Source organism: Dipteris shenzhenensis, chromosome 3, assembly GCF_047967505.1.
Source record: "Dipteris shenzhenensis isolate YYH24624 ecotype China chromosome 3, Dip_SZ_1.0, whole genome shotgun sequence".
Classification (NCBI taxonomy): Eukaryota; Viridiplantae; Streptophyta; class Polypodiopsida; order Gleicheniales; family Dipteridaceae; genus Dipteris; species Dipteris shenzhenensis.
In genome coordinates, this window is record NC_141598.1 from 36,642,214 (window position 1) to 36,664,031 (window position 21,818).

General features: G+C 43.4%; 1 protein-coding gene across 1 annotated transcript in view; it reads left to right on the forward strand.

Annotated features, from left to right (window-relative positions):
• Positions 1-21,818, forward strand: part of LOC147903725 (RNA cytidine acetyltransferase 1-like) — a 92,512-nt gene that overhangs the window by 58,077 nt on the left and 12,617 nt on the right. The window contains exons 17-22 of the mRNA XM_087400824.1: positions 2,437-2,474; positions 2,583-2,676; positions 17,984-18,163; positions 18,294-18,402; positions 18,648-18,717; positions 18,850-19,000. Coding sequence (XP_087256950.1) covers positions 2,437-2,474; positions 2,583-2,676; positions 17,984-18,163; positions 18,294-18,402; positions 18,648-18,717; positions 18,850-19,000 — 642 coding nt within the window. The remainder of the gene's footprint in view (positions 1-2,436; positions 2,475-2,582; positions 2,677-17,983; positions 18,164-18,293; positions 18,403-18,647; positions 18,718-18,849; positions 19,001-21,818) is intronic.

The following is a 21,818-nucleotide window of genomic DNA, read 5'->3' on the forward strand; positions in this document are numbered from 1 at the left end:
AATAAAAATTATAATGGAAATGTTACTTCAACTTGCATGCTTCATAGAGGTGGCTAAATGAAAGTATTCCAAGCAAATCCAGGTATAGCAACCTAAAGGAAAGTTGTAGCCACAATTGTACTGATGCTATTCAACACTTTAAAACATCAGAAATGCCAAAGTAGCATCTAATGTAGCACCAAACTCACAACATTGTCAAAACTGTCCAAAACAGAGGCCTGATCTTGGAGGGCTTGTATCTCACTCTTCAAGGCAAAGAAAAGAGGGCTTTCTAGGTAGAAATAAAGTTGGTATACCAGAGAAGAGCCACTGAAGAGGAAAGGCGAAATGCCGCATCACGTCGCCATAGCTAGGAGCTTGATTGTCGACTGGTTTTTCGTCTGTTTCTCCCTCCCTGGTGGACCATTTTACTTCAAATTTGGATAGGGGCTAGCTCATGATGTTGTGCAAGCGTGGCTCAAAGGAATTTTGAAATGGTTGCTCCAGCAAGTCGTATTGCACGAAATGGCGTCAGGAAGAAGGCTGCTGTTGCGCGGGCCTGTGGGCACCATTGCCTAATTGCTTTGACGTGGAAGGTCGCCCATACGAAGGGTCTCTCCAGCCAGAAGGACTCTGGGAATGGTTGCTTGTAGGTAGAGAACTCAGCCCTCCAAGTGGTTGGGCAGAAAGGAGCAAAATGGAGAGGAAGGTGAAGAAGAAGAAGAAGAAGAAGATAACATGGCATAAATGGGCTCAAGGAGGATCATAGTGCTCTGATACCATGTTGAAGAAGTGAAAGGAAAGCATGAAGCTGAACACAAAACAAGAGAATGCTTGCTTATAGAATGAAGAAGGGTGAGGTGCATATGTAGGCACCTCTACATGAGCCACCAAGCTCCACAATCATCTCCTCAATCCTCTCCTAGAATCTCTCAATCATCCTATGTGGCATCTACCACCACCTAACAGTGCTTATGGGCACCTAATTGTGCCTCTAGCACACACACATAGAACCCAAGGTGTGCCTGGGGCATACACCTTGAGATATCCCATCAACGTCTGGGGAAGGAGTGACACATTGACCCTCCCAGTATCTTAGAGCTGGATGTCTTGAGATGGCGCCTTTGGCTTTGGGAGGGTAGGCCCTTGAGGGAAGTCTAGTGGGATCCGAGAGAGTGGTTCTGGTCCTCCAAGGGCGGCCTTGCCGAGTAGGTGGACGAGGTGCCCTTCTTTTTCTACACCACATGGATTGGCAGGTTGCTTCAGATGGATTTTTCAACGTGGACCCCTTCGAGGGAGAGGCATTGGGTGGCCCAGAGAGGTGCCCTGGGATGTCCGTTCCAGGTTTTGGACGTGGTTATGGGCCAGTTTGCGACCTGAGGAAGATATCCTACTTCTTTAGGCTGGCCGCCCATGGAGGCTTGCCCATCAGCCCGTGGTTGGAGCAGATGCGAGTGGAGGGGAGTGTCATTGTTGCTTTGTTGGTTTTTTGGAGACGATCCCGCACTGCCTCTGGAGCTGTCGTAGCGCAGTGAGGATTTAAATGGGAGCCCTCAGGATTATGACCTGTATGCAGAGTCTTCAAAGGGACTACACTTGGGGAATAGTGGCCTGGTTGACCGAGGGCGGACACGCGTTCCAGATTGATGAGATCTCCCCAACTTACCGGATACAAGGTCAGAGTATTCAGAGGATAGAGCTCCATGAGGCGGTCCTTCCTGATAGCCTAGCTCCTCCTCTTCTGGAGGACAGCGTATGGGAGGTAGTAGCTAGTATCATTGCGTGGAACATTTGGGTTGCTCGCTGTAGTCTGGTGATGGGTGAGCATCCGGTTCCACCCTCGGCTACCTTGGTCGCCATCTGGCAAGATATCATCTACACCCTCCGCTCCACGTGCGAGCATGGTACCCCAGGCTCTAGGGCAACTGTCACGAGGCGTGCTCGATTCTGCAAGGCTCGGCCTGTAGGAGTTTTTTACATTTTCACTCCGCGAGGTATTCGCTGGTTGTATGGTCTCCCCACTTGGCTGTTAGCCCCACCAGAGATCCCCTAGGCAGTGAGCTGGGTTTCTCTAGAACAGGCCATCTCTTCTTTTAGCCTTTTCTCGATTTTTTCCATACTGAGCACCTTCGGGTCTGCTGTCTTGTATGAAGTCTTTCAAGCTTTAATAGAAGGCTCCTTTCTTTGAAAAAAAGAAAAAACCTGTCAGTCAAAACAGGCAGAGCCTGGAGTACTCTCATGCATGTAAAAAAGCAGCAATGCTTTCCTTTCAGAAAATACTACTTTTACAGGAATCGCAAAAGTTAGTATCTCAAAAATTTCCTATCTGATATCAATAAACAGAGGGAGCAGTGGTTTGTACTTAGGCTTCAGGATCTTCTTCATGCTTTTTATTTGTATGAAAAGAATCTCCAACTATGATTTTAACCATCTCTAACTTTGTTTGCATGTGCATAGGCTGGCTATGGCTCTGTCACGGTGGATCTTCTGGCCAGGTACTTAGTATTCCTCTGTGTATTGAGGCTACTTCTCTTGGGTATGAGTGGTTGTTCACCCTGCTCATATCGGCCTGGGTTTAGCCTTTAATGTTGAATTATTTACAGGTATTATGAGGGTGAACTAACTGAATTGACAGAAGTTGATGATGAGCCTATCGTGAAAAAAGAACGGTCGAAGATAACTGAGGAAGCAGCGAAGGTTGATAAATTTTCTCCATCTGTGTGTGTGTGTGTGTGAGAGAGAGAGAGAGAGAGAGAGAGAGAGAGAGAGAGAGTGTGTGTGCATGCGTGTGCGTGTGTGTGTGATTTGATGTGTTATTTCACTAAAAAAAAGAGCGTGATTTGATGTGGTGCATCAGCATGAGTTATCTGTTTGCTTTCAGATTGTTGTCGTTGTCAAGATGGTGCCATATCTTCACAGGGTTTGAGTCTTGCCTAGCTGTGCCTAGCTGGAGACTAATGGGGATTGGCACAGCCTGTTACGCATGCATATCGAGATGGCTTGCCAATCAGGGTATTCAGATGGACTGCCTTCCCTCCTTCTAGTACAGCTTGGACGTTCTGTCCCTCCAGATCATACCAAATGAGGTTATAATATCATATGTTGGGTCTACTCCATCTATTCTACATCATAGACTTGGGGGAGGGCAGTTTCCCACCAAGATCTAATTCTACCATGACCACTTCTTGTGAGTATCAGAGGATGGAGGGATTATCGGTATCTAGAGGAGAGACGTGTCTCGCACGCATTGAGGATTGCCATTGGACCCATCCATTGCGGATTGAGGCAGGAAGAGCCCTTGCAGGTTATGCACATTGACAGAGGTGGAGACAGAGGGCCATTTCCTACCTACTTACCCCATCTTGAGATCCAAGGAAGGTACCATTGCCTCTTTCAGGAGGGACACAATTTTGGATGCCTGATCCACTTTCATGATCTGGTCTGCATTGGTCTTTATTTAATGGAGATGCGGCGACATAGAGAGACCTTCAGACACCATGAGGTGACTGTGCCACAGGACACGGATGTCGATCAAGCACAGCGAGATCTCCAAGACTTCTTTGCATTCGAGTGAACCTCAAACATAGTGGAGTTAGAGAAGGAGGAGATAGCCGACATGAGGGTAGCATGGATCAGCAAGAAGAGATGATGCAGAGCGGTGGAGCCCAGGACATTAAGATCACACACGATGCACAGGTTGACTAGAGCATGCACGATGGAGGTCCAGCCCAATCCTAGGACTGTGTGAGCCAGAGGTGTTACTCTCGATATGGCCCATTGGATATAAAGATCACGGAGACCACGCCCTCCCCCACCACAAGTGAGACGACCTCCATAGAGACAGATACGAGACATCTTTGCATCTCGTCTGAGAGCACCCTAGATATTTATTTCCAGCACTAGCATTGAGCGCTTGAGTTTTTTGAGATAATTAGCATAGCACGCAGCAAGGGTCTTAGCGAGCCCTTTTCCTTTTCTCTCTTAGAGATGCACCCACGCACACACATATGCATGTACCATTGAGACGGGAGGTTTGAAGGGATAGGTTGGGTGGACAAAATTTGCAGGTTCAGCCTCACTCAAGTATACAGAGGAGCACTACATATGTCGATGCATGGTGTACTATGAGATATAAGGGAGATTCCACTGTCTCTTCAAGGAGGGATTTGTCCACTTTCTAGGATCATGGAGTTCGTAGAGGAGAGATGCCTTGGGATGTTCTTATGTGAGATGCGTCGTCATAGGGAGATCCTCAAAGATCTTTGATCTCAACGACCTATCACCAACTTTTTCAAAGATAGGGGACCTACCTGACAAGGCCGACCTTGTAGACGTGCCAACGCCAACACCAGTGAGCAGGCCCAGTGAGGGACACTAGAGCCTGCCTTTGTCATCCAATGTACAAAGAGACCCCGGTCCCCACGAAAGTGGACATCCTTTGGACGATAGATCTAGATGTGAGATATCCTACAATGGCACTAGATTAGTTTCTCATAGATGATTGATCCAGAGAATCTAGGTGGCATCCTTGATGCCACGTTGGATTACCTCATGACTGACATTCTAATGCCGTTGACTCTGATGCTGCACCTCACTAGTTGCCCCTACTCACATGGAGCTTGTTTGGGAAGTCCCTAAGTCCCTACATTGTATCTAGCGCAATCTAGTTTTAGTTTTTTTTTACTTGGTTCTTTTCATGATAATATCATTTTCTTTCTTTATTTCTTTACCGGCCATCGATTTGGTCCCCAGACAACATACAGAGGTATCGACACCTTGGTGAGCAGTCGTCAGCCAATGGAGGGGGGATTTGGTGGACAGGTTACCGAATGATTCTTTGTAGGGATCCTTCAAAGAACATACAGAGGTTCTGATACCTTGGTGGACTACTAATTGACTAATTTCGCTGTAGGGATCCCCCCTGAGACCTATGGTTCTCATGTGAATAGTTATGCTAGGCTAGATGTGCCCTCTTATAGAGACATTGCAATGCGCTTCTCTACTTGTTCTTGTTTCAAGCATTAGCCTTTAGAACAACAAAAATCTGAATTTTACGATTGGATATCTTCTAGTCCATATATTAGCCTTGGGAGTTGTTGTAGTGGCTCCATCTCTTAGTTTTTATTGTATTTGGTTCTTAATAAAATTTCTTCCATGCTCACACTAGCCTTTCAATGGATAGAAAGAGATAAGTCTGGATCTTAGTGAAACTCTGTGATTTAACACCTCAGCCATCACATTAGCGGCACCCCTTTTGTACCGAAGGTTAGACCATCTAGTCTTACATAGTGTGAAGTAGTACAGAAGTACGGAAGTGATGTGTTATCCACACACACCACAAACTCGGAGCCATATAAATATTCTCCACTTCATCAATACATGAACTATAGCAAATAATTCTTTTTTATGCGTAGGAAATTTGACTAGTGGTGGAGTCACCTTCTGATTGATAAATGCAGTAGGTTGAACATCCTGGAACAAGGCTGCACCTTTAGCCTAGTTATCGGCATCCCATTTGACCAAAAATGGCTGACTTGGATCCACTATATGGAACATGGGCGCGGTAGTCACTGCATGCTTCAATTCCCTAAAGCATTCATCTACAACACCCAACCAAATACAACGTGTTTATATTTGATCTATGTGCAAGGGATTTCTTGTACTCTCATTATCAATATGGATACCGTCATGAAGGGCACCGAGAGAAGGGCATCCCCTTCTTTCGTTACACGGTTAGTAATGCCAGGAAATTCCAGCTCAACTGTAGGGGTTGGAGGCCCACCAGAGCTCATCATTGGGAGAACTTTCAGATTCCTGCTGACTTGCAGAAATTTTTTTGGTAGACTCTGGAAATCCCACCGGAATAGAAAAATCACTCTTCTTTTGGCTTTCTATTCATGGTGGGATAGCAGTAAACCGTTGGAGATCTAGGTTTGGAGCTGTCCCTTCTTGCCCTCGCTGCCTTTCTGCTTTGGAGACAATACAACACTGCCTTTGGGATTGCAGACAGGCGAGAATCATATGGAAGGGGATTGCAAGACTTTTCAGCACTTTTGTTCGCCTACCTTTCTATATGACTTGGGGATCAGTGGCTTGGCTTACTCTTTCAGGGCCCCAAGTATTTTTTGAGAAACTTGATTCCTCTTGGGCTCTTCACATCCGATGACACCTTGTGGAGTTGTGCTCTCTAGAGGATGTTCCGGCCACTCTTTTCAGGGCTGCTCACTCCTCGGTCGACTCTCCATGGGAGATCCTAGCTAGCATTGCAGCATGGCACATTTGGAGAGCCAGATGCACTGAGGCTTTGGAGGGTTCTCAGGTTCACCCTTCTCAGATCTTGGTCAGTACTTGGACAGATACAATACACACTCTGATGGCCATTTGGGCGACCATGCAGGGATCATCTCGAGCAGCCTCCTCCAGGAGAGTTACTTTTCTCAGAGATTGGAGAGACTCTCCCTTCTTTGCTGAGACTTCTACAGGGATGAGATGGCATTTTCAGCCTCATTTTCAGCCTCAGCCTTGGTTTCTTTCTACCTCATTCCTCTGAGGTGTTTTTTATTACATGCTTAGCATGGTGTATTTCCGCACAGAGCTTGCAGCGGGTTTCTTTCTTACTTAATAGAAGTCTCTTTTTTGAAAAAAAAAATATGGATACTTTCAACTTAGATGATGTGGCCCTTGAAGAGTTCTCTTCACATATTGATCTTTTCTTCAGATGTTCTATATGGTTGGACAAACTACGGCTTTACAACGATATGCCATCAAGGAATACGATGACAAACTTCCTGAGTATGGATGAAACATATCTATCATCATCTACTTTAAAGTAGTGGGTGTACTCGTGAGTCCAAATATGTAGCACCAAGAACTTACAATACTTGTACCGTGTACGAAACCCCGTCTTAGGGATATCTTCCTTCCTAATATGGATTTGATGGTACCATGTATGTAGATCAAGCTTGGTGAAAAATGCCGCACTATGTAAGCGATCTACGTGATATCCATTTCGGCAAAAGAGATTTATTTTTCACGGTCATCTTATTGAGGCCTTTAAAATCCATGCACAGACCCATGTTATCATCCTTTTCACAGTCACCCTAGGGAGAATTACTTGGACGAACATGTCCAATCAGGCATATTTTGAAATGGAGCGGAAGACCATGACGTAACAGAGATGGAGAAAATTCAAAATTCACTGAAGGTCCAACAGGTGTACTCAAGACTGTCTAAGGATCTGAAATCGCCATATGAAAAAGTGGTCTCCAAGAAACTCTAGCAGCGGGGATCAAACCTTGGATTGAATCATCAATCCTGCTAGTACGTCTAGTACGTCCAGAATCCACTAGACGATATTCCAAATCCATGGAACGAGCTTCATGCATAAAAGAGTTATGGCTGTATAAAAAATTTAAGATTATTAATATTGAAAATTGAATTTTCTGAATGAATTGCTTCATCAATGCATGAAAGATAACTCTTTTTTGGGCCTACAAGTACTTGCGATTAGTTGTAAAATATGGTTTAATGAAACCAACATGACCTATTATATCAAGCTCATTCATCATTAAATCGACTGCCATTAAGTTACAAAAGAATAAAGACATCAAAGCATCATGAGATAAAACTGCTTGTCTTTATAAATGCACTGTGGATGACAAAATTTGGCCATAGGTTCATCAAGGTGAGCTTCCAAAGTAATATGTTGAGTGTGGATATAAAATTTAACAGTTGGACCCACCTAATCCACATGAGGGTTCATTGGACGAACCACTATTTGCTAAGGAATACGTCTATGCAGTCCATCTTCAGAACATGAAAAGAAAGATCATCTTCATAATCCTGAATTGTAAAGAAGCGGAAGGTACATTATGATACCAAACCTTAGAAACCCCGTAAGCAAACTTCACCACATAAGAGTGGTTATTGCAATTTGCCAACTCCAGGCAGGAACAACTCCCGCAGCAGAGACATTACGATAAAGTGGTGAGCACTTGCATGGTCAAAGAGGACATTTATATTTGGCCTTAGACTCAAACCACACGTGGATGATCCGTTGAATTCCTGGGCAACCACTACATGCAAGAAAAATCCCATGCAAGCCCAAACCTGCTCGTTTGGTAACTACCTTTGCTTTTCACCAAAGCCAAAGTAAAAAATGTTAAAATGTGGGCTAGGAATTAAAGCCCACTGCAGCGTAAAAGTAAATTTAACTTTTTCCAAAAGTAAAATTCACATTTAGTACTTCAGCAAAGTAATTTGGAGATGCACCACATGTGTGTTCCTGCTGACTTCAGGAAAGCTCGTCCATGGAAATGAAAAGTCACATCCATGCAAACTGAGCATGCAACCTCTAGAACACCAGTAACCACTAGACTTTACACACATGCAAAGAATGCACACATGTGCATGTCATACAACGTCCCAAAATCCAGGTGCCAGCAGATTTGAACCTACAGCAGCCTCAAAGGAACGTTCACTTGTACTTCGCCGCACAGCCTGCCAGAACTGCCATACAGCCTGTCAAACTTTCTGTACAGCTGTCCGTACAATCCGTCAGAACCGCAGTACAGCCTGCTGTCAGAACCTCTGTACAGGCTACAAAGTTCACCAGCTATTTCCAACAGGGATTTTCACTCTCTCCTAGGCTGGGTCTTGCTCCATGATCAGCAACTGCCAATCCAGACTATGCATCTGCCGAACTGCTCAAAACTGTCTGTACTAGGCTGATAAAATAGCCCAGAACTGGTTCATACAGCCTACCCAAGCCAACGTTTTGGCTCAGACATGTCTTTTATGCAGTTGATGACCTGTTCAAGTTGATGAATCAACCTCAAGAAGCATCAACACATGAATTGAAAGAAGCTCAGTTCTTCCTGCTTCAAAAATAGGTTAGTATTCAGGATTCTCTTTGCAGATGCAAGTCGAATCCACCACTTCATTAGAGCGAGATTTGTGCACGCATGCACCAAATCCTCATCTCCAGAAACGCCTAAAGATTTCACTACATCTGGGTGAAGTGGTCAACATGGTGAGCTCCTGATCACATAGAATCAAGTCCTCAACCAAACGAGGGAAAATGCCTGAATAGCATCTGATTGCAGCTCATATAAACAGAGTTACAAGGGGTGCCCTTATCTTAAGGGCACACTTACACGGGGTATACTAATCCTCTCCTTTGAAAGGGTCGAACTCTTGGACCTAACCCCATCATCAATGCGAGCTCATGCCATGACCTTGGGGTCATAACAGGTCTCTAGCAAGGGGTGACATTGATATCAGCATGCAGAGTAGAGAAGTAGAAGCTAGCTTGCGGTCAAATTGGATCTCATGATAGGTGGTGTGTGTGAGGGCATGTGCTTAGTGTAGGGTATCAGGTGGTGTAGAGTGTGAGTCGGACAAACGAAAGAATGATTAAGTATGGTTGGCTCTGAGGGGTGCTAGTGGGATAGAGAAGTCTTTGATGGTGGCAAAGGTAGGGGATCCCATGGGTAGTCAACTAATTGGACCCTCCTCCATGCGAGAAAGAAGTGAGCCCACCTGAGTCGCTGGATATACCTGCCTCATCCAAGTCAATGTCAGGCAGTGAAATAGAATCATACTGAAAGTCAATGATGGATACCTATTGGTCAGTAGTCCTAGCATTGATGTCCCCAAGAAGGAGAATTTCCCTGCAGCTCGAAAAGTCCATGATATTTGGATACATGGCGGTGTAAGATGACATCTCACCCTTGTCTCGCACCGCCCTGGAAAAATGTGAGATCTTGGGGTGAAGTAGCAAGCTGCTATAAAAAGTTCTCGTTGAGGTGGTGCGCTCTAAATCCAAGGACCAAATCCATAGGAATCTTGTGTGTGGGTTACGACTCGTGTCTCTTCACTGAGATCATCCTAGTGATAGAAGCTCGGTGTACAACAATGACTCCTTGTACTTGACTGTAAACTACTCGGTGCTTTCTATCAATTCAGACAACGGATTTTGCAGAGGCGTTTGAATGAAATGATTGCAAGTTGTCAAACACATATACTTGAACTTAAGAGATTGCAATTAAGCTAGAATTAAGACTTATACAGCTTAAACACAAAGTGACATCATTGGAAATTGCAATATGATTGAGGGGCCAAGACGGCCCCCCCCCCCCTTATCCAGGCTCACTTTATTCTTGAAAATGGAGATACAAGGCCAAGGTGCAATGCACCTTCCAAACTGATGAACTTAGTGAAAGCCTAGGACCTAGATACAAGACTCGAGCATATGTACAAGGTAGACAACAGAAAGGAGGACTCCAAGCTCAGGTTTCAACTCTTGGCTTGCCCAATCCACAAGGAAGAAGCCTACAACAATCACCAGTAGAAACAACATGAAATAGTGCTGTAAATGAGATAAACTTGACAATACAGACTCCCTTCGTGACTTGACCCTTTTGTAGATGAAGTCCTTGATGCCTCTGAAGCTACCTTGGGTGAGGAGAGTGTGGAAATGGGGTTGGAATGAGAACAGCTTAGAAAAACAGCTTGTAGGCTAGAGAGAGAAAGCCTTTATGGAATGATAGCTGTAGAGAGAGAGTGCCAATGGTGATCCCAAGGGAGGGGATGTAAGAGAGGAGCGTTGCTGTTCCAGAGGTGCAGAGAAAGGCAGACCATCATGAACACCCAAGTCTTGCTGGAGTAGTCATCAATGAAAGTGATGAAGTATTGAGCACCACCTAGAAAATTGTCCTTAGTGGGTCCCACTAACTCTGTATGCAGGCATTTCTCATTGTTTGCATTTGTTGTCATCACATCATTGTACAGCCGAAAAAAAAGATCACTTGGTTTCATTCCTCATGCAACAGCCTACATATCATGTAATTTGTCCAAAACAACACATGCATCACTATAAAATTGAACTTTCATTTGTTGTTCTGAAAATTTACTTGCAAAGAGGAAATTCATACATGAACCTAGCACATAAAACACATTGTGAATGTATGGTTCCTCGTTAGGTGAACTGATAGGAATGTCACCAATCCTTTTAATTACCAGCTTCTGACCATTTCCATATGTCACTGTGGGATCTTTAAATTTAACATCTGTATCTAAATGAGTAAACTATTTCCTCTTGGGTGTATATTAATTAAGTGATGCATGTGTTGTCTTGGACAAATTACATGATATGAAGGTTGTTGCAAGAGGAATGAGACATGGCGATCTTTATTTGATGCTTGTACAATGATGTAATGACAGCAAATGCAGAAAATGAAGGTTACTCTTAAGGAGAAGAGAAAACTTGACTTTGGCACAAGAGGTCTAGGCATAAAAAATTTGAAAGCTTATAGAGGGGAATGCCACATATGATTGAGAAATTCATGAAAAACTGTCAGACCTATATCAATTAGAATTTGTGCATACCGAGTTACTAGGACCCATTGAGTTCAAATCTCTTGGTGGTGCTCAATACTCAGCACTTCCATTTATGACTACTCCAGGAAGACTTGGGTGTTCATGATGGCACGGAAGTCTAAGTCTAATGCTGAATATTATTCAAAATGTTTGAAAACATGGTAGAGAATCAGACAGGTAAAAAGCTACAACACACACACACACACACACACACACACACACATGTGACTCCCCTAGATGCACACATGCACCATAGAGCAAGCCCTTGATCACACTTATCCCAACATACCCCCCCTCAAGGGTTTGCCTCTTGCAATGTCAAGGATACATCTAGTCTCATAGTTTCTCATGCCATCTCATGGTGGTCACACATGGCCATCTCATGGTGGTCAAGGATAAATCTATGTCTAGGATCTCATGCTAGCAAAGGTGCCCAAGAGTCAAGGTTCACAAAAATGGGATAGACCAAACACATATCACATGCCCTACATCATATGGTGACTAGAGGTGATTTACAAAAGACAAAACATATGACATTCTTTTTGGAGTCAAGTAGAGAACCTCAAAATTTGACCAAGTGATGATAAACAAAAATTCAAAGACAAGTTGGTAAAAAGGCTAAGTCCTTGTCTTCTACCACAAAGTTGGATGCTTCTTTTGTCGATGGAGTTCTCTTTTCAACCATATTGGACATAGTCCTCTTTTTTACATTGCAAAACTTTTCAGAGTGATTATTCTTTCCACAATATGAGCAAGGGTGGATTCTATAACAATCCTTCTTAAGGTGATTGTTTTTCCCACAGTGTTTACAAGCCTTGTACTTGCTCTTTGAAAACTTCACCGCAAGTGCCTCTGTATGCATTTTGCCCACTCTTGAATTATTCTTCCTGCAAGGCACTAATGATGCCTTCTAATGAGGGTTGAGGTAGATTCTTCGAAGTAGTAACCACATAGTCAAAATCTTGAGACATGCTTTTTAAAAGCACACTGCCATAGCATCATCCTCAGTGACAGGGGAATTAATTGAAGCTAGTTGTGTCATAATACTTCCCATAGTGTTGACATGGGCAGCAACATTATATCTCCCTCCATTCTAAGTTCAAAGAACTTAATTTTTAGATTTAATTTGGAAGTATGAGAGCTAGCACCAAACAATATACATAACTTGTGCCATGCTTCAAAAGGGGATTCCAAATCTCAGGAGAGAGAGAGGGTAGGCTAGGGAGAGAGGAAGTGATACTCAAAAGGAGACATAATGAAATGGAAATGAAATGAAATGACTAGAGCAATGACCAAAATTAGAGTACTCACATGTAGATTAAAGAGCTTGTAGCTTGATACTTGATTGATTTGACACTAGACAAGTACAACTCTTATATAAGAGCACACACACACACACATATGAACACCTATGCATATGGGATATCTCCCAATATGACACGTGGCATCCATAGAACACACATCCACCAAACCTAATGCAATGATGCCATAGGCTTTCTCAATTCTCTTTGCATCTGCAGGTGTAGAAGTAGAGTCAGTGGCTTTTCCTTTACCTTTTGTTGTAGTTGATTCACCTTCCTGAGAGGTTTGAGTTTCTTTAAGTCCCATAGATTCTCCTTCATAAGCATAAACTTATGTTTTAAACCAGACACCTAGGGCATTGTATGCCAGAATAGCTGCACACTTCCTTTAGAGGGGGTTCAGGAAAAGTTATGGTCATCCAAATCTCCATTTGCTGCTGGGGGGTGCACCATTGAGATATCCTAGATACAACACACATTTAGGAGATATTTAAAAAACCCCTTATCTGTAAATTTCCCATGGATAAAAAGATCTCTTTTTTAATACAAACTTACGGGTTTTTTTTCTAAAATTCAATTTAAAAATCCCATATGTAAATACATTTATGTAAATTTACCTTAAATTTTTGAATTAAAAAATCCCTCCATTTGAACCCACGTGGTATACTTACATATTTGTAGGTGAACCCCTCGAGAGAGAAAGAGGAGAAAGGACACAAGAGTTGCTCCCAAGGAAGTTAAGGACTAGGTTGAGTTAGGGCGAGCTATATATAGCTCTAACACCCCAACTCAAACTAGGCCCTCTAGCTATGGATGAAAGTTATCTAACATGACAGATGTTGGACTAATGCATCATTGCTCGGGTATTAAAATATGGCAGTTTTCTGACAGGTACATTCTCTCAGAATTAAATACTTCAGAGAAATTGTAAAGAGGTTTCATTTGTAATATTATAAATGATAAATTGTAATATTATACTATGTTGCCTTTGCAAACATTTGAAAACTCACATGGATGGCAGTGAAAAGCTGACAATGCAGGACAGCTCGCTTGAGTTGATAGCACTTAATATAGGCAGCTGGGGGCTATGCAATTTGTCGGACAACTACTAGGTCCGATATCAGGTCTCCTTTAAGGAAGTCAACTTATGCAGAAACCGAGGTAGGTACAGTGGAGAGCAGCCAAGGGATACTTAGATATCTGAAAAAGGTACAATCTACTTTGGGCCTGTGTATGAAAAAGCTGAAGATATGATTGGGCTGGTTCAGTGGATGAGAGGAGATCAAAACTAGGATATATGTTTTCTCTCGGTCAGGTGCGGTCAATTGGAGCAATGAAACGCAACAAAGAGTTGCATTGTCTTCCAGTGAAGGTGAGTATAAGGCAGCAAGCATGTGAGCTAGTGAAGCCACTTTGATAAGGCTTTTACTGAAAGAGATTGGAATGTTCTAAAATGACAGTACAACTGTGTTTTCTTGACAATAGAAGCTGTATATGTTTGGCCAAATTTTTGTTTTTCATGCAAGGACTAAGCACATTCACTTCATCAAAGTGAAACTTGCATCACAAGAGAGAAATCACATATTTTGCACGGCAAATCATCAAGTAGCTGATATTTTCACAAAGCCACTGGATAGCAGAAAGTTTGAATGTGCAGGGACACACTTGAACTGCAAGACATTGATTTAAGTGTTAGAAATAAATGCTCAATTAGTGTACTCATGGATGTCATTTCTGGACCAACAAATGATCATTTTTAAATTAGAAAGTGAGCTAAGCTCAACATGGGCAGTTTATCTTTACAATGGGCTTTAAATTTTGTTGGCTTGCCACGTGGCATTGCACGTCATCGTAGGGTCTAGTCCCTATAATTTTGTAACTACATCAATTTGGTGTATTTCATGTGAGTGCTTCTTACTCACGTTTTGGTATCTTGTCCCTCTTCGATTGTGAGAGTTGTATCAATACAAGCTTAAATTGCCATTCTCGCCTGCTTCCCTCCATTTTCACCAGACCGGGGGACCGACCCACAGCAGTGACGGTGGCACTTGTTCGTCTATAGCCAAGGACCACATGTGTCGATAGTTGCCAACGACCTATCACAGGCTATATGCCACCACATCAGCTTCGCACATCGACGCTAAAGGCAAGTTGCGGCACTGCTGTTGGAGGCAGTGCTGACAGGTGGCGGCGGTGCTGAAGGCACGTGGTGCTGGACGACGGGCTGCTACAGTGACAATGGCAGGAGCTGCGTTATGTTACAGTGACGACAAGCTGACGCGCAGGGGCTGCGATGACGCGCTACGCTGATGTGAGTTGAGAAGTACTCACATGCAAAAGACGTACCAAACTAATGTAATTACAAATGAAGACTTGTAGATCCTACAATGACATGGCAATGCCACATGGCATGCCAACAAATTTAATTTGCCAATTGTAAAGATAAGCTGCAAATGTTCAGCTTAACTAAATCATCTTACAAACGACCACTGGTTGGAGTTGGGACAGCGAGAAGAAGAAAGAAGAAAGAAGTTTATTAAAAGTTTTCAGAAGACCAAAGGGTCTATGAGACTAAAAAAGAAACTGATACAATTAGCTGAGAGTGGAGCCACGAAGTAGGCAGCAACACCCATGATGAATACAAATGGTAACCCAAAGTCCTGAACATGACGGCATCAATACATAAAAGAGAACTCTCTGGGCTCTTAGAGTGGGGGCCAATACGGCATCAACTCTGGGATGGGGGCCTAGTGCGCCACCAGCAAACCCTCCACAAATATTCCTATCAGCAACAACAAACCCCTCTATTCCTCAGTTGTCAGGACACCCTTTCCATATCCAGTGACGTATTACTGGGGGGGCTTTGACAAACCATTCTCGGGCAACATGAACAGATTTATTTCTTACAGCAAGAAGTGAGGGAGTTCAAGATATTACTGGCAGAGGTAACAGCTAGACTTCGGGTCCTTGAAGGGGCTGGACAACAGTTAGTTATAGATGAAGCTGTGAAGGTTTGCAAAGCTTCTCCCCCTACCCCGCCAGCTAGTATCCATAGTCAAGGGCTTAGTGCATACCGAGTTCAAACAATTAAGAAGGAAGTGAGTATGGAAGTGGGAACAAAATTAAGTAAGGGTGACATTCAAGCAGAGATTAAAGAACATGAAGCTAGACGGAACAATGCGCTGAAAATTAGAATAGGGGGACTCCAGAAGAGATTGGTACAAAGAGGAGGACATATTCAGTGAAACACTAACAAAGGTCAAAGCAGCCCTGCCCAACATTGAATGGTCGGATGGTAATGAGGAGGAAGATGATGACTCCAAACCAGCTTATATTGAACATTCTAAAGGTCATGCCGTCCTTACATTAAAATCAAAACATCGGCGGATTAAGCTTCTTTGACAATCTTATAAGCTGAAAGGTATCAGAATATGGATAGCTGAGGAGCTTACACAAGCTCAACTCAAGAACAAGGCAACGAAATTAGCAAAGGTCAAGGCTGCTAGGAAAGATGGGAATGGGTAGTATACCAGGAAGGAGTAGCACTTATTAAAGAGTTTAAATCAAAACCAAAAGACTCTCAATCTGGAACTGATGTACGGCCAGCTATATATGTGTATGCTTTATCTAGGCTATCACGTAAGTACTTAATAAAATGGAGCTGCCTTTGCACTCCCTAGGAGCTGCCCTGTGCTCTCCCTAAGCTGATATACTAGATGGTCTTCATGTTGTCCCATAGACCTCTTAGTCTCCCGTGGATGTTAATAGACGTTCTCTCCCTCCCTCCCTCCCTCCCTCCCCCTCTCTCTCTCTCTCTCTCTCTCTCTCTCTCTCTCCCCCCCCCCCCCTAGATTGTGAATTCTATGAATACGATTCGACTGTTTTCGCATTCCCAGTGCCCACCACCTACCCAGTCCAATGCATCACACATCAATCTTCGATAGTTATTTTAATCTTTGTGTTTTCAGGTAGCAAAAACTACTCTACGAAGCCTCTTGAAAGACTTTCTTCAACACATTTGTTTGAGGTCACATTATGTCCTAGCTGGAATGTAAAAAGCATTTGAATCAAAGATGTGCTGTCCTTCTTTTGCTCAAGTCTCATTGCCATAAAGCCTGCTTGCTCCTATCTACAGGGACAAATTATATGACTTAAATACCAACACATATTAGATCCTCAAATGATAGCAAGGGGAGAGAGGATTACCTGGCCACCCTTGGACAATGCATTAAAGCATGTACAAAGGCATGCATCCATGGATCTCACATCTATTCACTTATTCTTTATGGTTGCATTGCACCCACCATGAGGGGTAAGGGTAGACATTGTCGGGTGATTGGCTCAGCCAATTATTCATCGTAGTAGATGTTGGATTCATTTGGTAATATTCTAGCTTATTGTGGTAGAAATTTCGATACAAGACTGGTTGGGGGTTTTCGATGCACTACATTAGATTCATTCAACAACTTTTTGCAAAAGAGTTGTTATTTCACAGTATTTTGAAAAGTGGTAGCAATATTAGTATCCATAAGCATCTTGAATCTTTTGGCTCAATGTGAATATTTCTTGATTTTGAATCTCTTTTGCACTATTTTTTCAAATTTCAAGATAGTTCTGTCTTAAGAATGGAATACTTTCCCATTTGCCAAAGAGATAGATAGTAAGAGACTTCATTATTATTATCACCGTCTGTGGCCAAGAAGAGGGGTGTAAGGGAGGATTGGAATTTGGCCATCCCTTTGGTTTCTTCCAATAGTGTTCTTGGGTTGAGAAAGGGGTCTTGATGCATCGACATCCAAAGGCTGGAAGTATGTTACCTATTGCTTTGATTGCTTTTGAGGTGTCATTACAAGGGTTGAAGAGGTAGAACTCTATGCTTCAACCTTTATGTGAGTCATCTCCTACGGGGCGAGCTCAGTCAAACAATATTGTGTTATCTACAAAAGTAGGCTTTGAAGGGGTGTTAGGGTGTCTGTTTCATTGCTATTGCAAGTGTAGATATACGTGCTGCGATTGATATGCCTTTGGATCTGCCTAGCTCCTTCCTTTACTGAGATCTGGTAATTTGTTTTTTGAAGCAAATACAAAGGTTGCTTGCATGCATTTTAATAGATCAAGCGTTCTAATGGACAAACAAGCATCATGTTTGGTTTAATGTCTGGTTGGAATTCTCGTCTGGTTTTCTATGTAAGTGTGGGCTTATTGATTTGCAAGATATGTGAAAGTAATGCCTGCTTAAGCATTTTCTATCTACTATAATTATAGGCACTCAACTCCTCAATCTTTATATTTGATTGTGATGTGGTCTCCCTTTTTCATTCCAGGTGTCTTTATTAGAGGAAGTTGTAAAGCCCAGAACGGACTTGCCTCCCTTGTTGATTGGGCTAAATGAGCGTAGACCTGAGAAGATCCACTATCTTGGTGTCTCGTTTGGGCTTACGCAACTGCTCCACAACTTCTGGCACAAACACAAGTTTTTGCCTATGTACATTGGACAAATACCTGTGAGATCCTTTTGTTTGTTTACCCTGTAACCTGTCATTAAGATTAATGCTTTCACACAATGGGTGCTCTTCAACTTAATTTTGGAACAGTATGTTTTACACATTATGCTATCTTGTTACTCCATATCAGAGTGCAATTACTGGAGAACACACGTGTGTGGTTCTTCGCGCGCTTGAGAACGATGATGTTGAATTCAAAGGTGCTGGGCAAGCTGGCTGGTTGGAACCATTTAACCAAGGTAGTTTTCTAGTTTGCCCCTCTATGTATGCATGCATATGCAGGTGGGCACACCTCAAGCATTTGTGTGTCTGTATGATGTGTTTGGGCCTGTATGGGGGTTGGAACGGGGCTTGTTACATGGATGCATGTGGGTATGTATATGTGTGTATAACTGATACATGCAAAATAATGAAAAAGGTATCCCCATGTTTTTCTTTCATTATTGGAGGCAGAGGGAAATTTTAATACTATGGGGTGTACCAGATTTTAGGCGGCGCTTTATGGCTCTTGTGGGATCATGTTTCAGATCGTTTCCTCCTGCCCTTGCCTTAAGGTGTGTTTGTACTCATCATCAAAGGTTCTGAGCATTTAGTAGCATATTTTGTACTAGATTATTCGTTTGTTCTCGAGCAGTCCTTTTGACTTTCAGGCAATGTCAACGTAGTAAAACTGTTTGTGCTGACAGTGTCTTAGACCCAATAATACAGTTCTCTGAACAAGAGACCCGTGATGGAACAAGCGTAGAAGGCATTTTTGAAGGAAAATCACCTCTATTGACTCCATATGACATGAAGAGGCTGGAGTCCTATGCAAACAATCTTGTGGACTATCATCTTGTAAGTTTGGCAAACTTTTGAATTGAAATAGATTTGCCTATATATGTGCGTGAGCGTGTGTGTTTGCATGTGCATGTGGGCATGTGTGCGTGCGTGTACGCGTGTGTGTGTATGGATGGATGGATGGATGGATAGACGCACGTACGTACGTATGTTTTAACGTGGTAACTTTGCATGTGCTCTTTTTCTCTATAGTTGTAATCCCTTCAGAATCTGAGAATTGTAGGGTTCTACAGAGGCCATGTTCATCCTTTTCCAGTTGAGATCATGGCAAGATCTATAGTACATATCCCACAGCTGCAGTCATGTTTCCAAGAGACCGTGCCTTGACTATGGAGAATCCTGTATGTTATAGAGCCAGAAAGAGGCCTTTCCCAGATACTTTTATTAGTGATGTGTGTAAATGTACAAAGGTGAGAATATGATTCATCTAGGTTCTGGGTATGATATTGCTCATGCAAAAAACAACCAAATACATAGATCTGTGCCTGCTTACAGTGCCTGCAAGCGGTAGGTGCTTTATTAGTAAGGACAAGTTGCAATCTGTTTGGGTAGTGTGCAAGTGATTTGGTGCACATGGGGAGGCAGGGTGGGAAGGGAGGGGGATTTCCCCAAGATCAAGCTGTTTTGGGTCACGTCCCTTACTCCTAGCTAGGGTTTGACATTTCTATATAATTACAGGAATAGGTGTCGTGTATATTTGACTGAATGTAGCATTCTGAATAGGTGCTAGCCTGGGATTGACTGTTATAGACAGAGAGCAACTTCGGATATTCCAAGCCTGGTTGTTTTCCTTCATGACAACTCATGCTGCTGTTGCTCCCTGCTCCCTGCCCCCCCCATTGCAGCCCCTCTCGGCCAATGCCCACCTCTGCCCTCTCCACTCCATCGTTCTGAGCCTGACTCCACCCTTCCTTCCTGCCCATAGACATGTGTGCCAGCCCTTACCAGCCCGTACAGGCCATACTGTGTTCTTGTTCTTGTGAAGGATGCACACATTCTTGGTAGGAATATCCGGAAGAGGATGGGGAATATTCTGGCTGTACTTGCGCAGTTGTTTACCGGACTCACCACCTGCCTTAAGGCTGATTTGTCGCTCTCAGCAGCCTATACTGGCTTCAATGGGATTATTGGAAGAACAACCATCAGCTGGTCTTATGTAGCAGTCCTAGACGCAGTTGAATCTGCTTTTGGGTCGTAAACAGCAAACAGCTTTGAGCTTGCATCAGGTTGATCATAGAGCGTGTTGTTGTTGGGGCTGATACCGTTGCTGGCCGCTATGATCTGATGATCAGAGCAGCATAGGACTTTATTGGTTTGCAATTCAAGCTCAGTGATTACCACTTGTGGGCGATTGGTTTGGACAAGGCAGTTTGAACTGAATGAGTGACAATTATGGGGGACTTACGTACTCTGTTCAGAGCTGATGTCCCAGGTGAGACTGGCAGGCTTTGGGGAAGGTGAAGTTGCAGAAGTCTGCTGCAAGGTAGTTTGCTTAGTTTTGGCTGTGTGGGACATGCTTGTGTCATGTCAGTGGACAAACCCGAATAGGGTCGGTGCTCTGGAGTGTGGATTCAGTCGAGGCCCAGCTAAGTTGAGGAAGACTTCTTATTCTCAATTCCATAGATGCTTTAGACTAAGCACCAATTAGAGGAATGTTGAATACTGTTCATAAATGACGTACAGAATCCCCGTGCCGTGCCAGGAGTTGGCAAGTAATACGTCTTATCAAATATAGATGAAGATTTACTTTTCTAAGCAAGGAAAGATTGGAAAAGCTATATCCAGGATAAGATACAGTATGAAAATGTGGCTAAGGTTACTCTTGCAAAAGTAAACCTTGTGTTAGAAACATCAGTCCCACATCAGATCTTCCTAGCAGAGTTTGGAGCTACTGACCTTGAGCTTGATGTAGCCTTTCAGGTGGTCATGTACTTTCATAGTGGTAGAGACTTCAGCTCCATGATATCAGGACTGGGCAGGCTACCTTGGTTGGCCCTATCCTCTTCCATGGCACTGGTGGGAGAGGGAGAGTAGTGGAGTTTGGATGCTTGACCATGCAGATGGCTTGCAGGCCTTGGACTGCACATGGACAGATTGCAGGCTTTTCAGTATAGCTTGAGGGGTCCATCGGTCCCACTCACATGTCAGGTTTGGAAGAATCTCCTACAGCTCCGCAAACTTTCAGTAAAGCTCACTCCATATTTGAGACAGGATTTGATCTATCTTTCTACGAATTTTTGGTAAATCTCACTTCTACAGAGATCATTGCCCCTAGATCTCAGAGTGGGTTCATCGATCTTCTTGACTGTATATGTATCCATCTCCCACGTGTCCTGAGTATCTTGATTGGACAATCTCGTGTGTCTTCATAGTGAGGCAGGACTCACGGAGGGCATCCTCAGCGAAGGATGGCTTTGCACCTTATGCGACATGGAGGTTTTTGAGTCAAAGGAGCAAGTCGTCTTTAGATCCCCCACGGACAACACCACTGCTTCTTCAGGGACGGATGCAGACCACGTTTTATTTTCCTGGTGCACCCCGAGCAAAGATGTATGGTGACTTTGCCATAGAAGGCCCAATGCCACAGAGATATAAGGGGGTCTTGATGGAGCCCAGCTAGAGGACGATTGGTGATTCTTCCTAGATGACATGGACTAGTAGTCATGGAGGAGTGAGACCCAAAGATATGACCTGATAACCTGCTAGTATGTTGACACCACATGAGGACCCAGGGAGGAGAGCAAGGCATGGACAAAGCTATATAGGCTGACCATCAGTAGCATCATATCACTGATTTCATCCCTTGATGATGCCA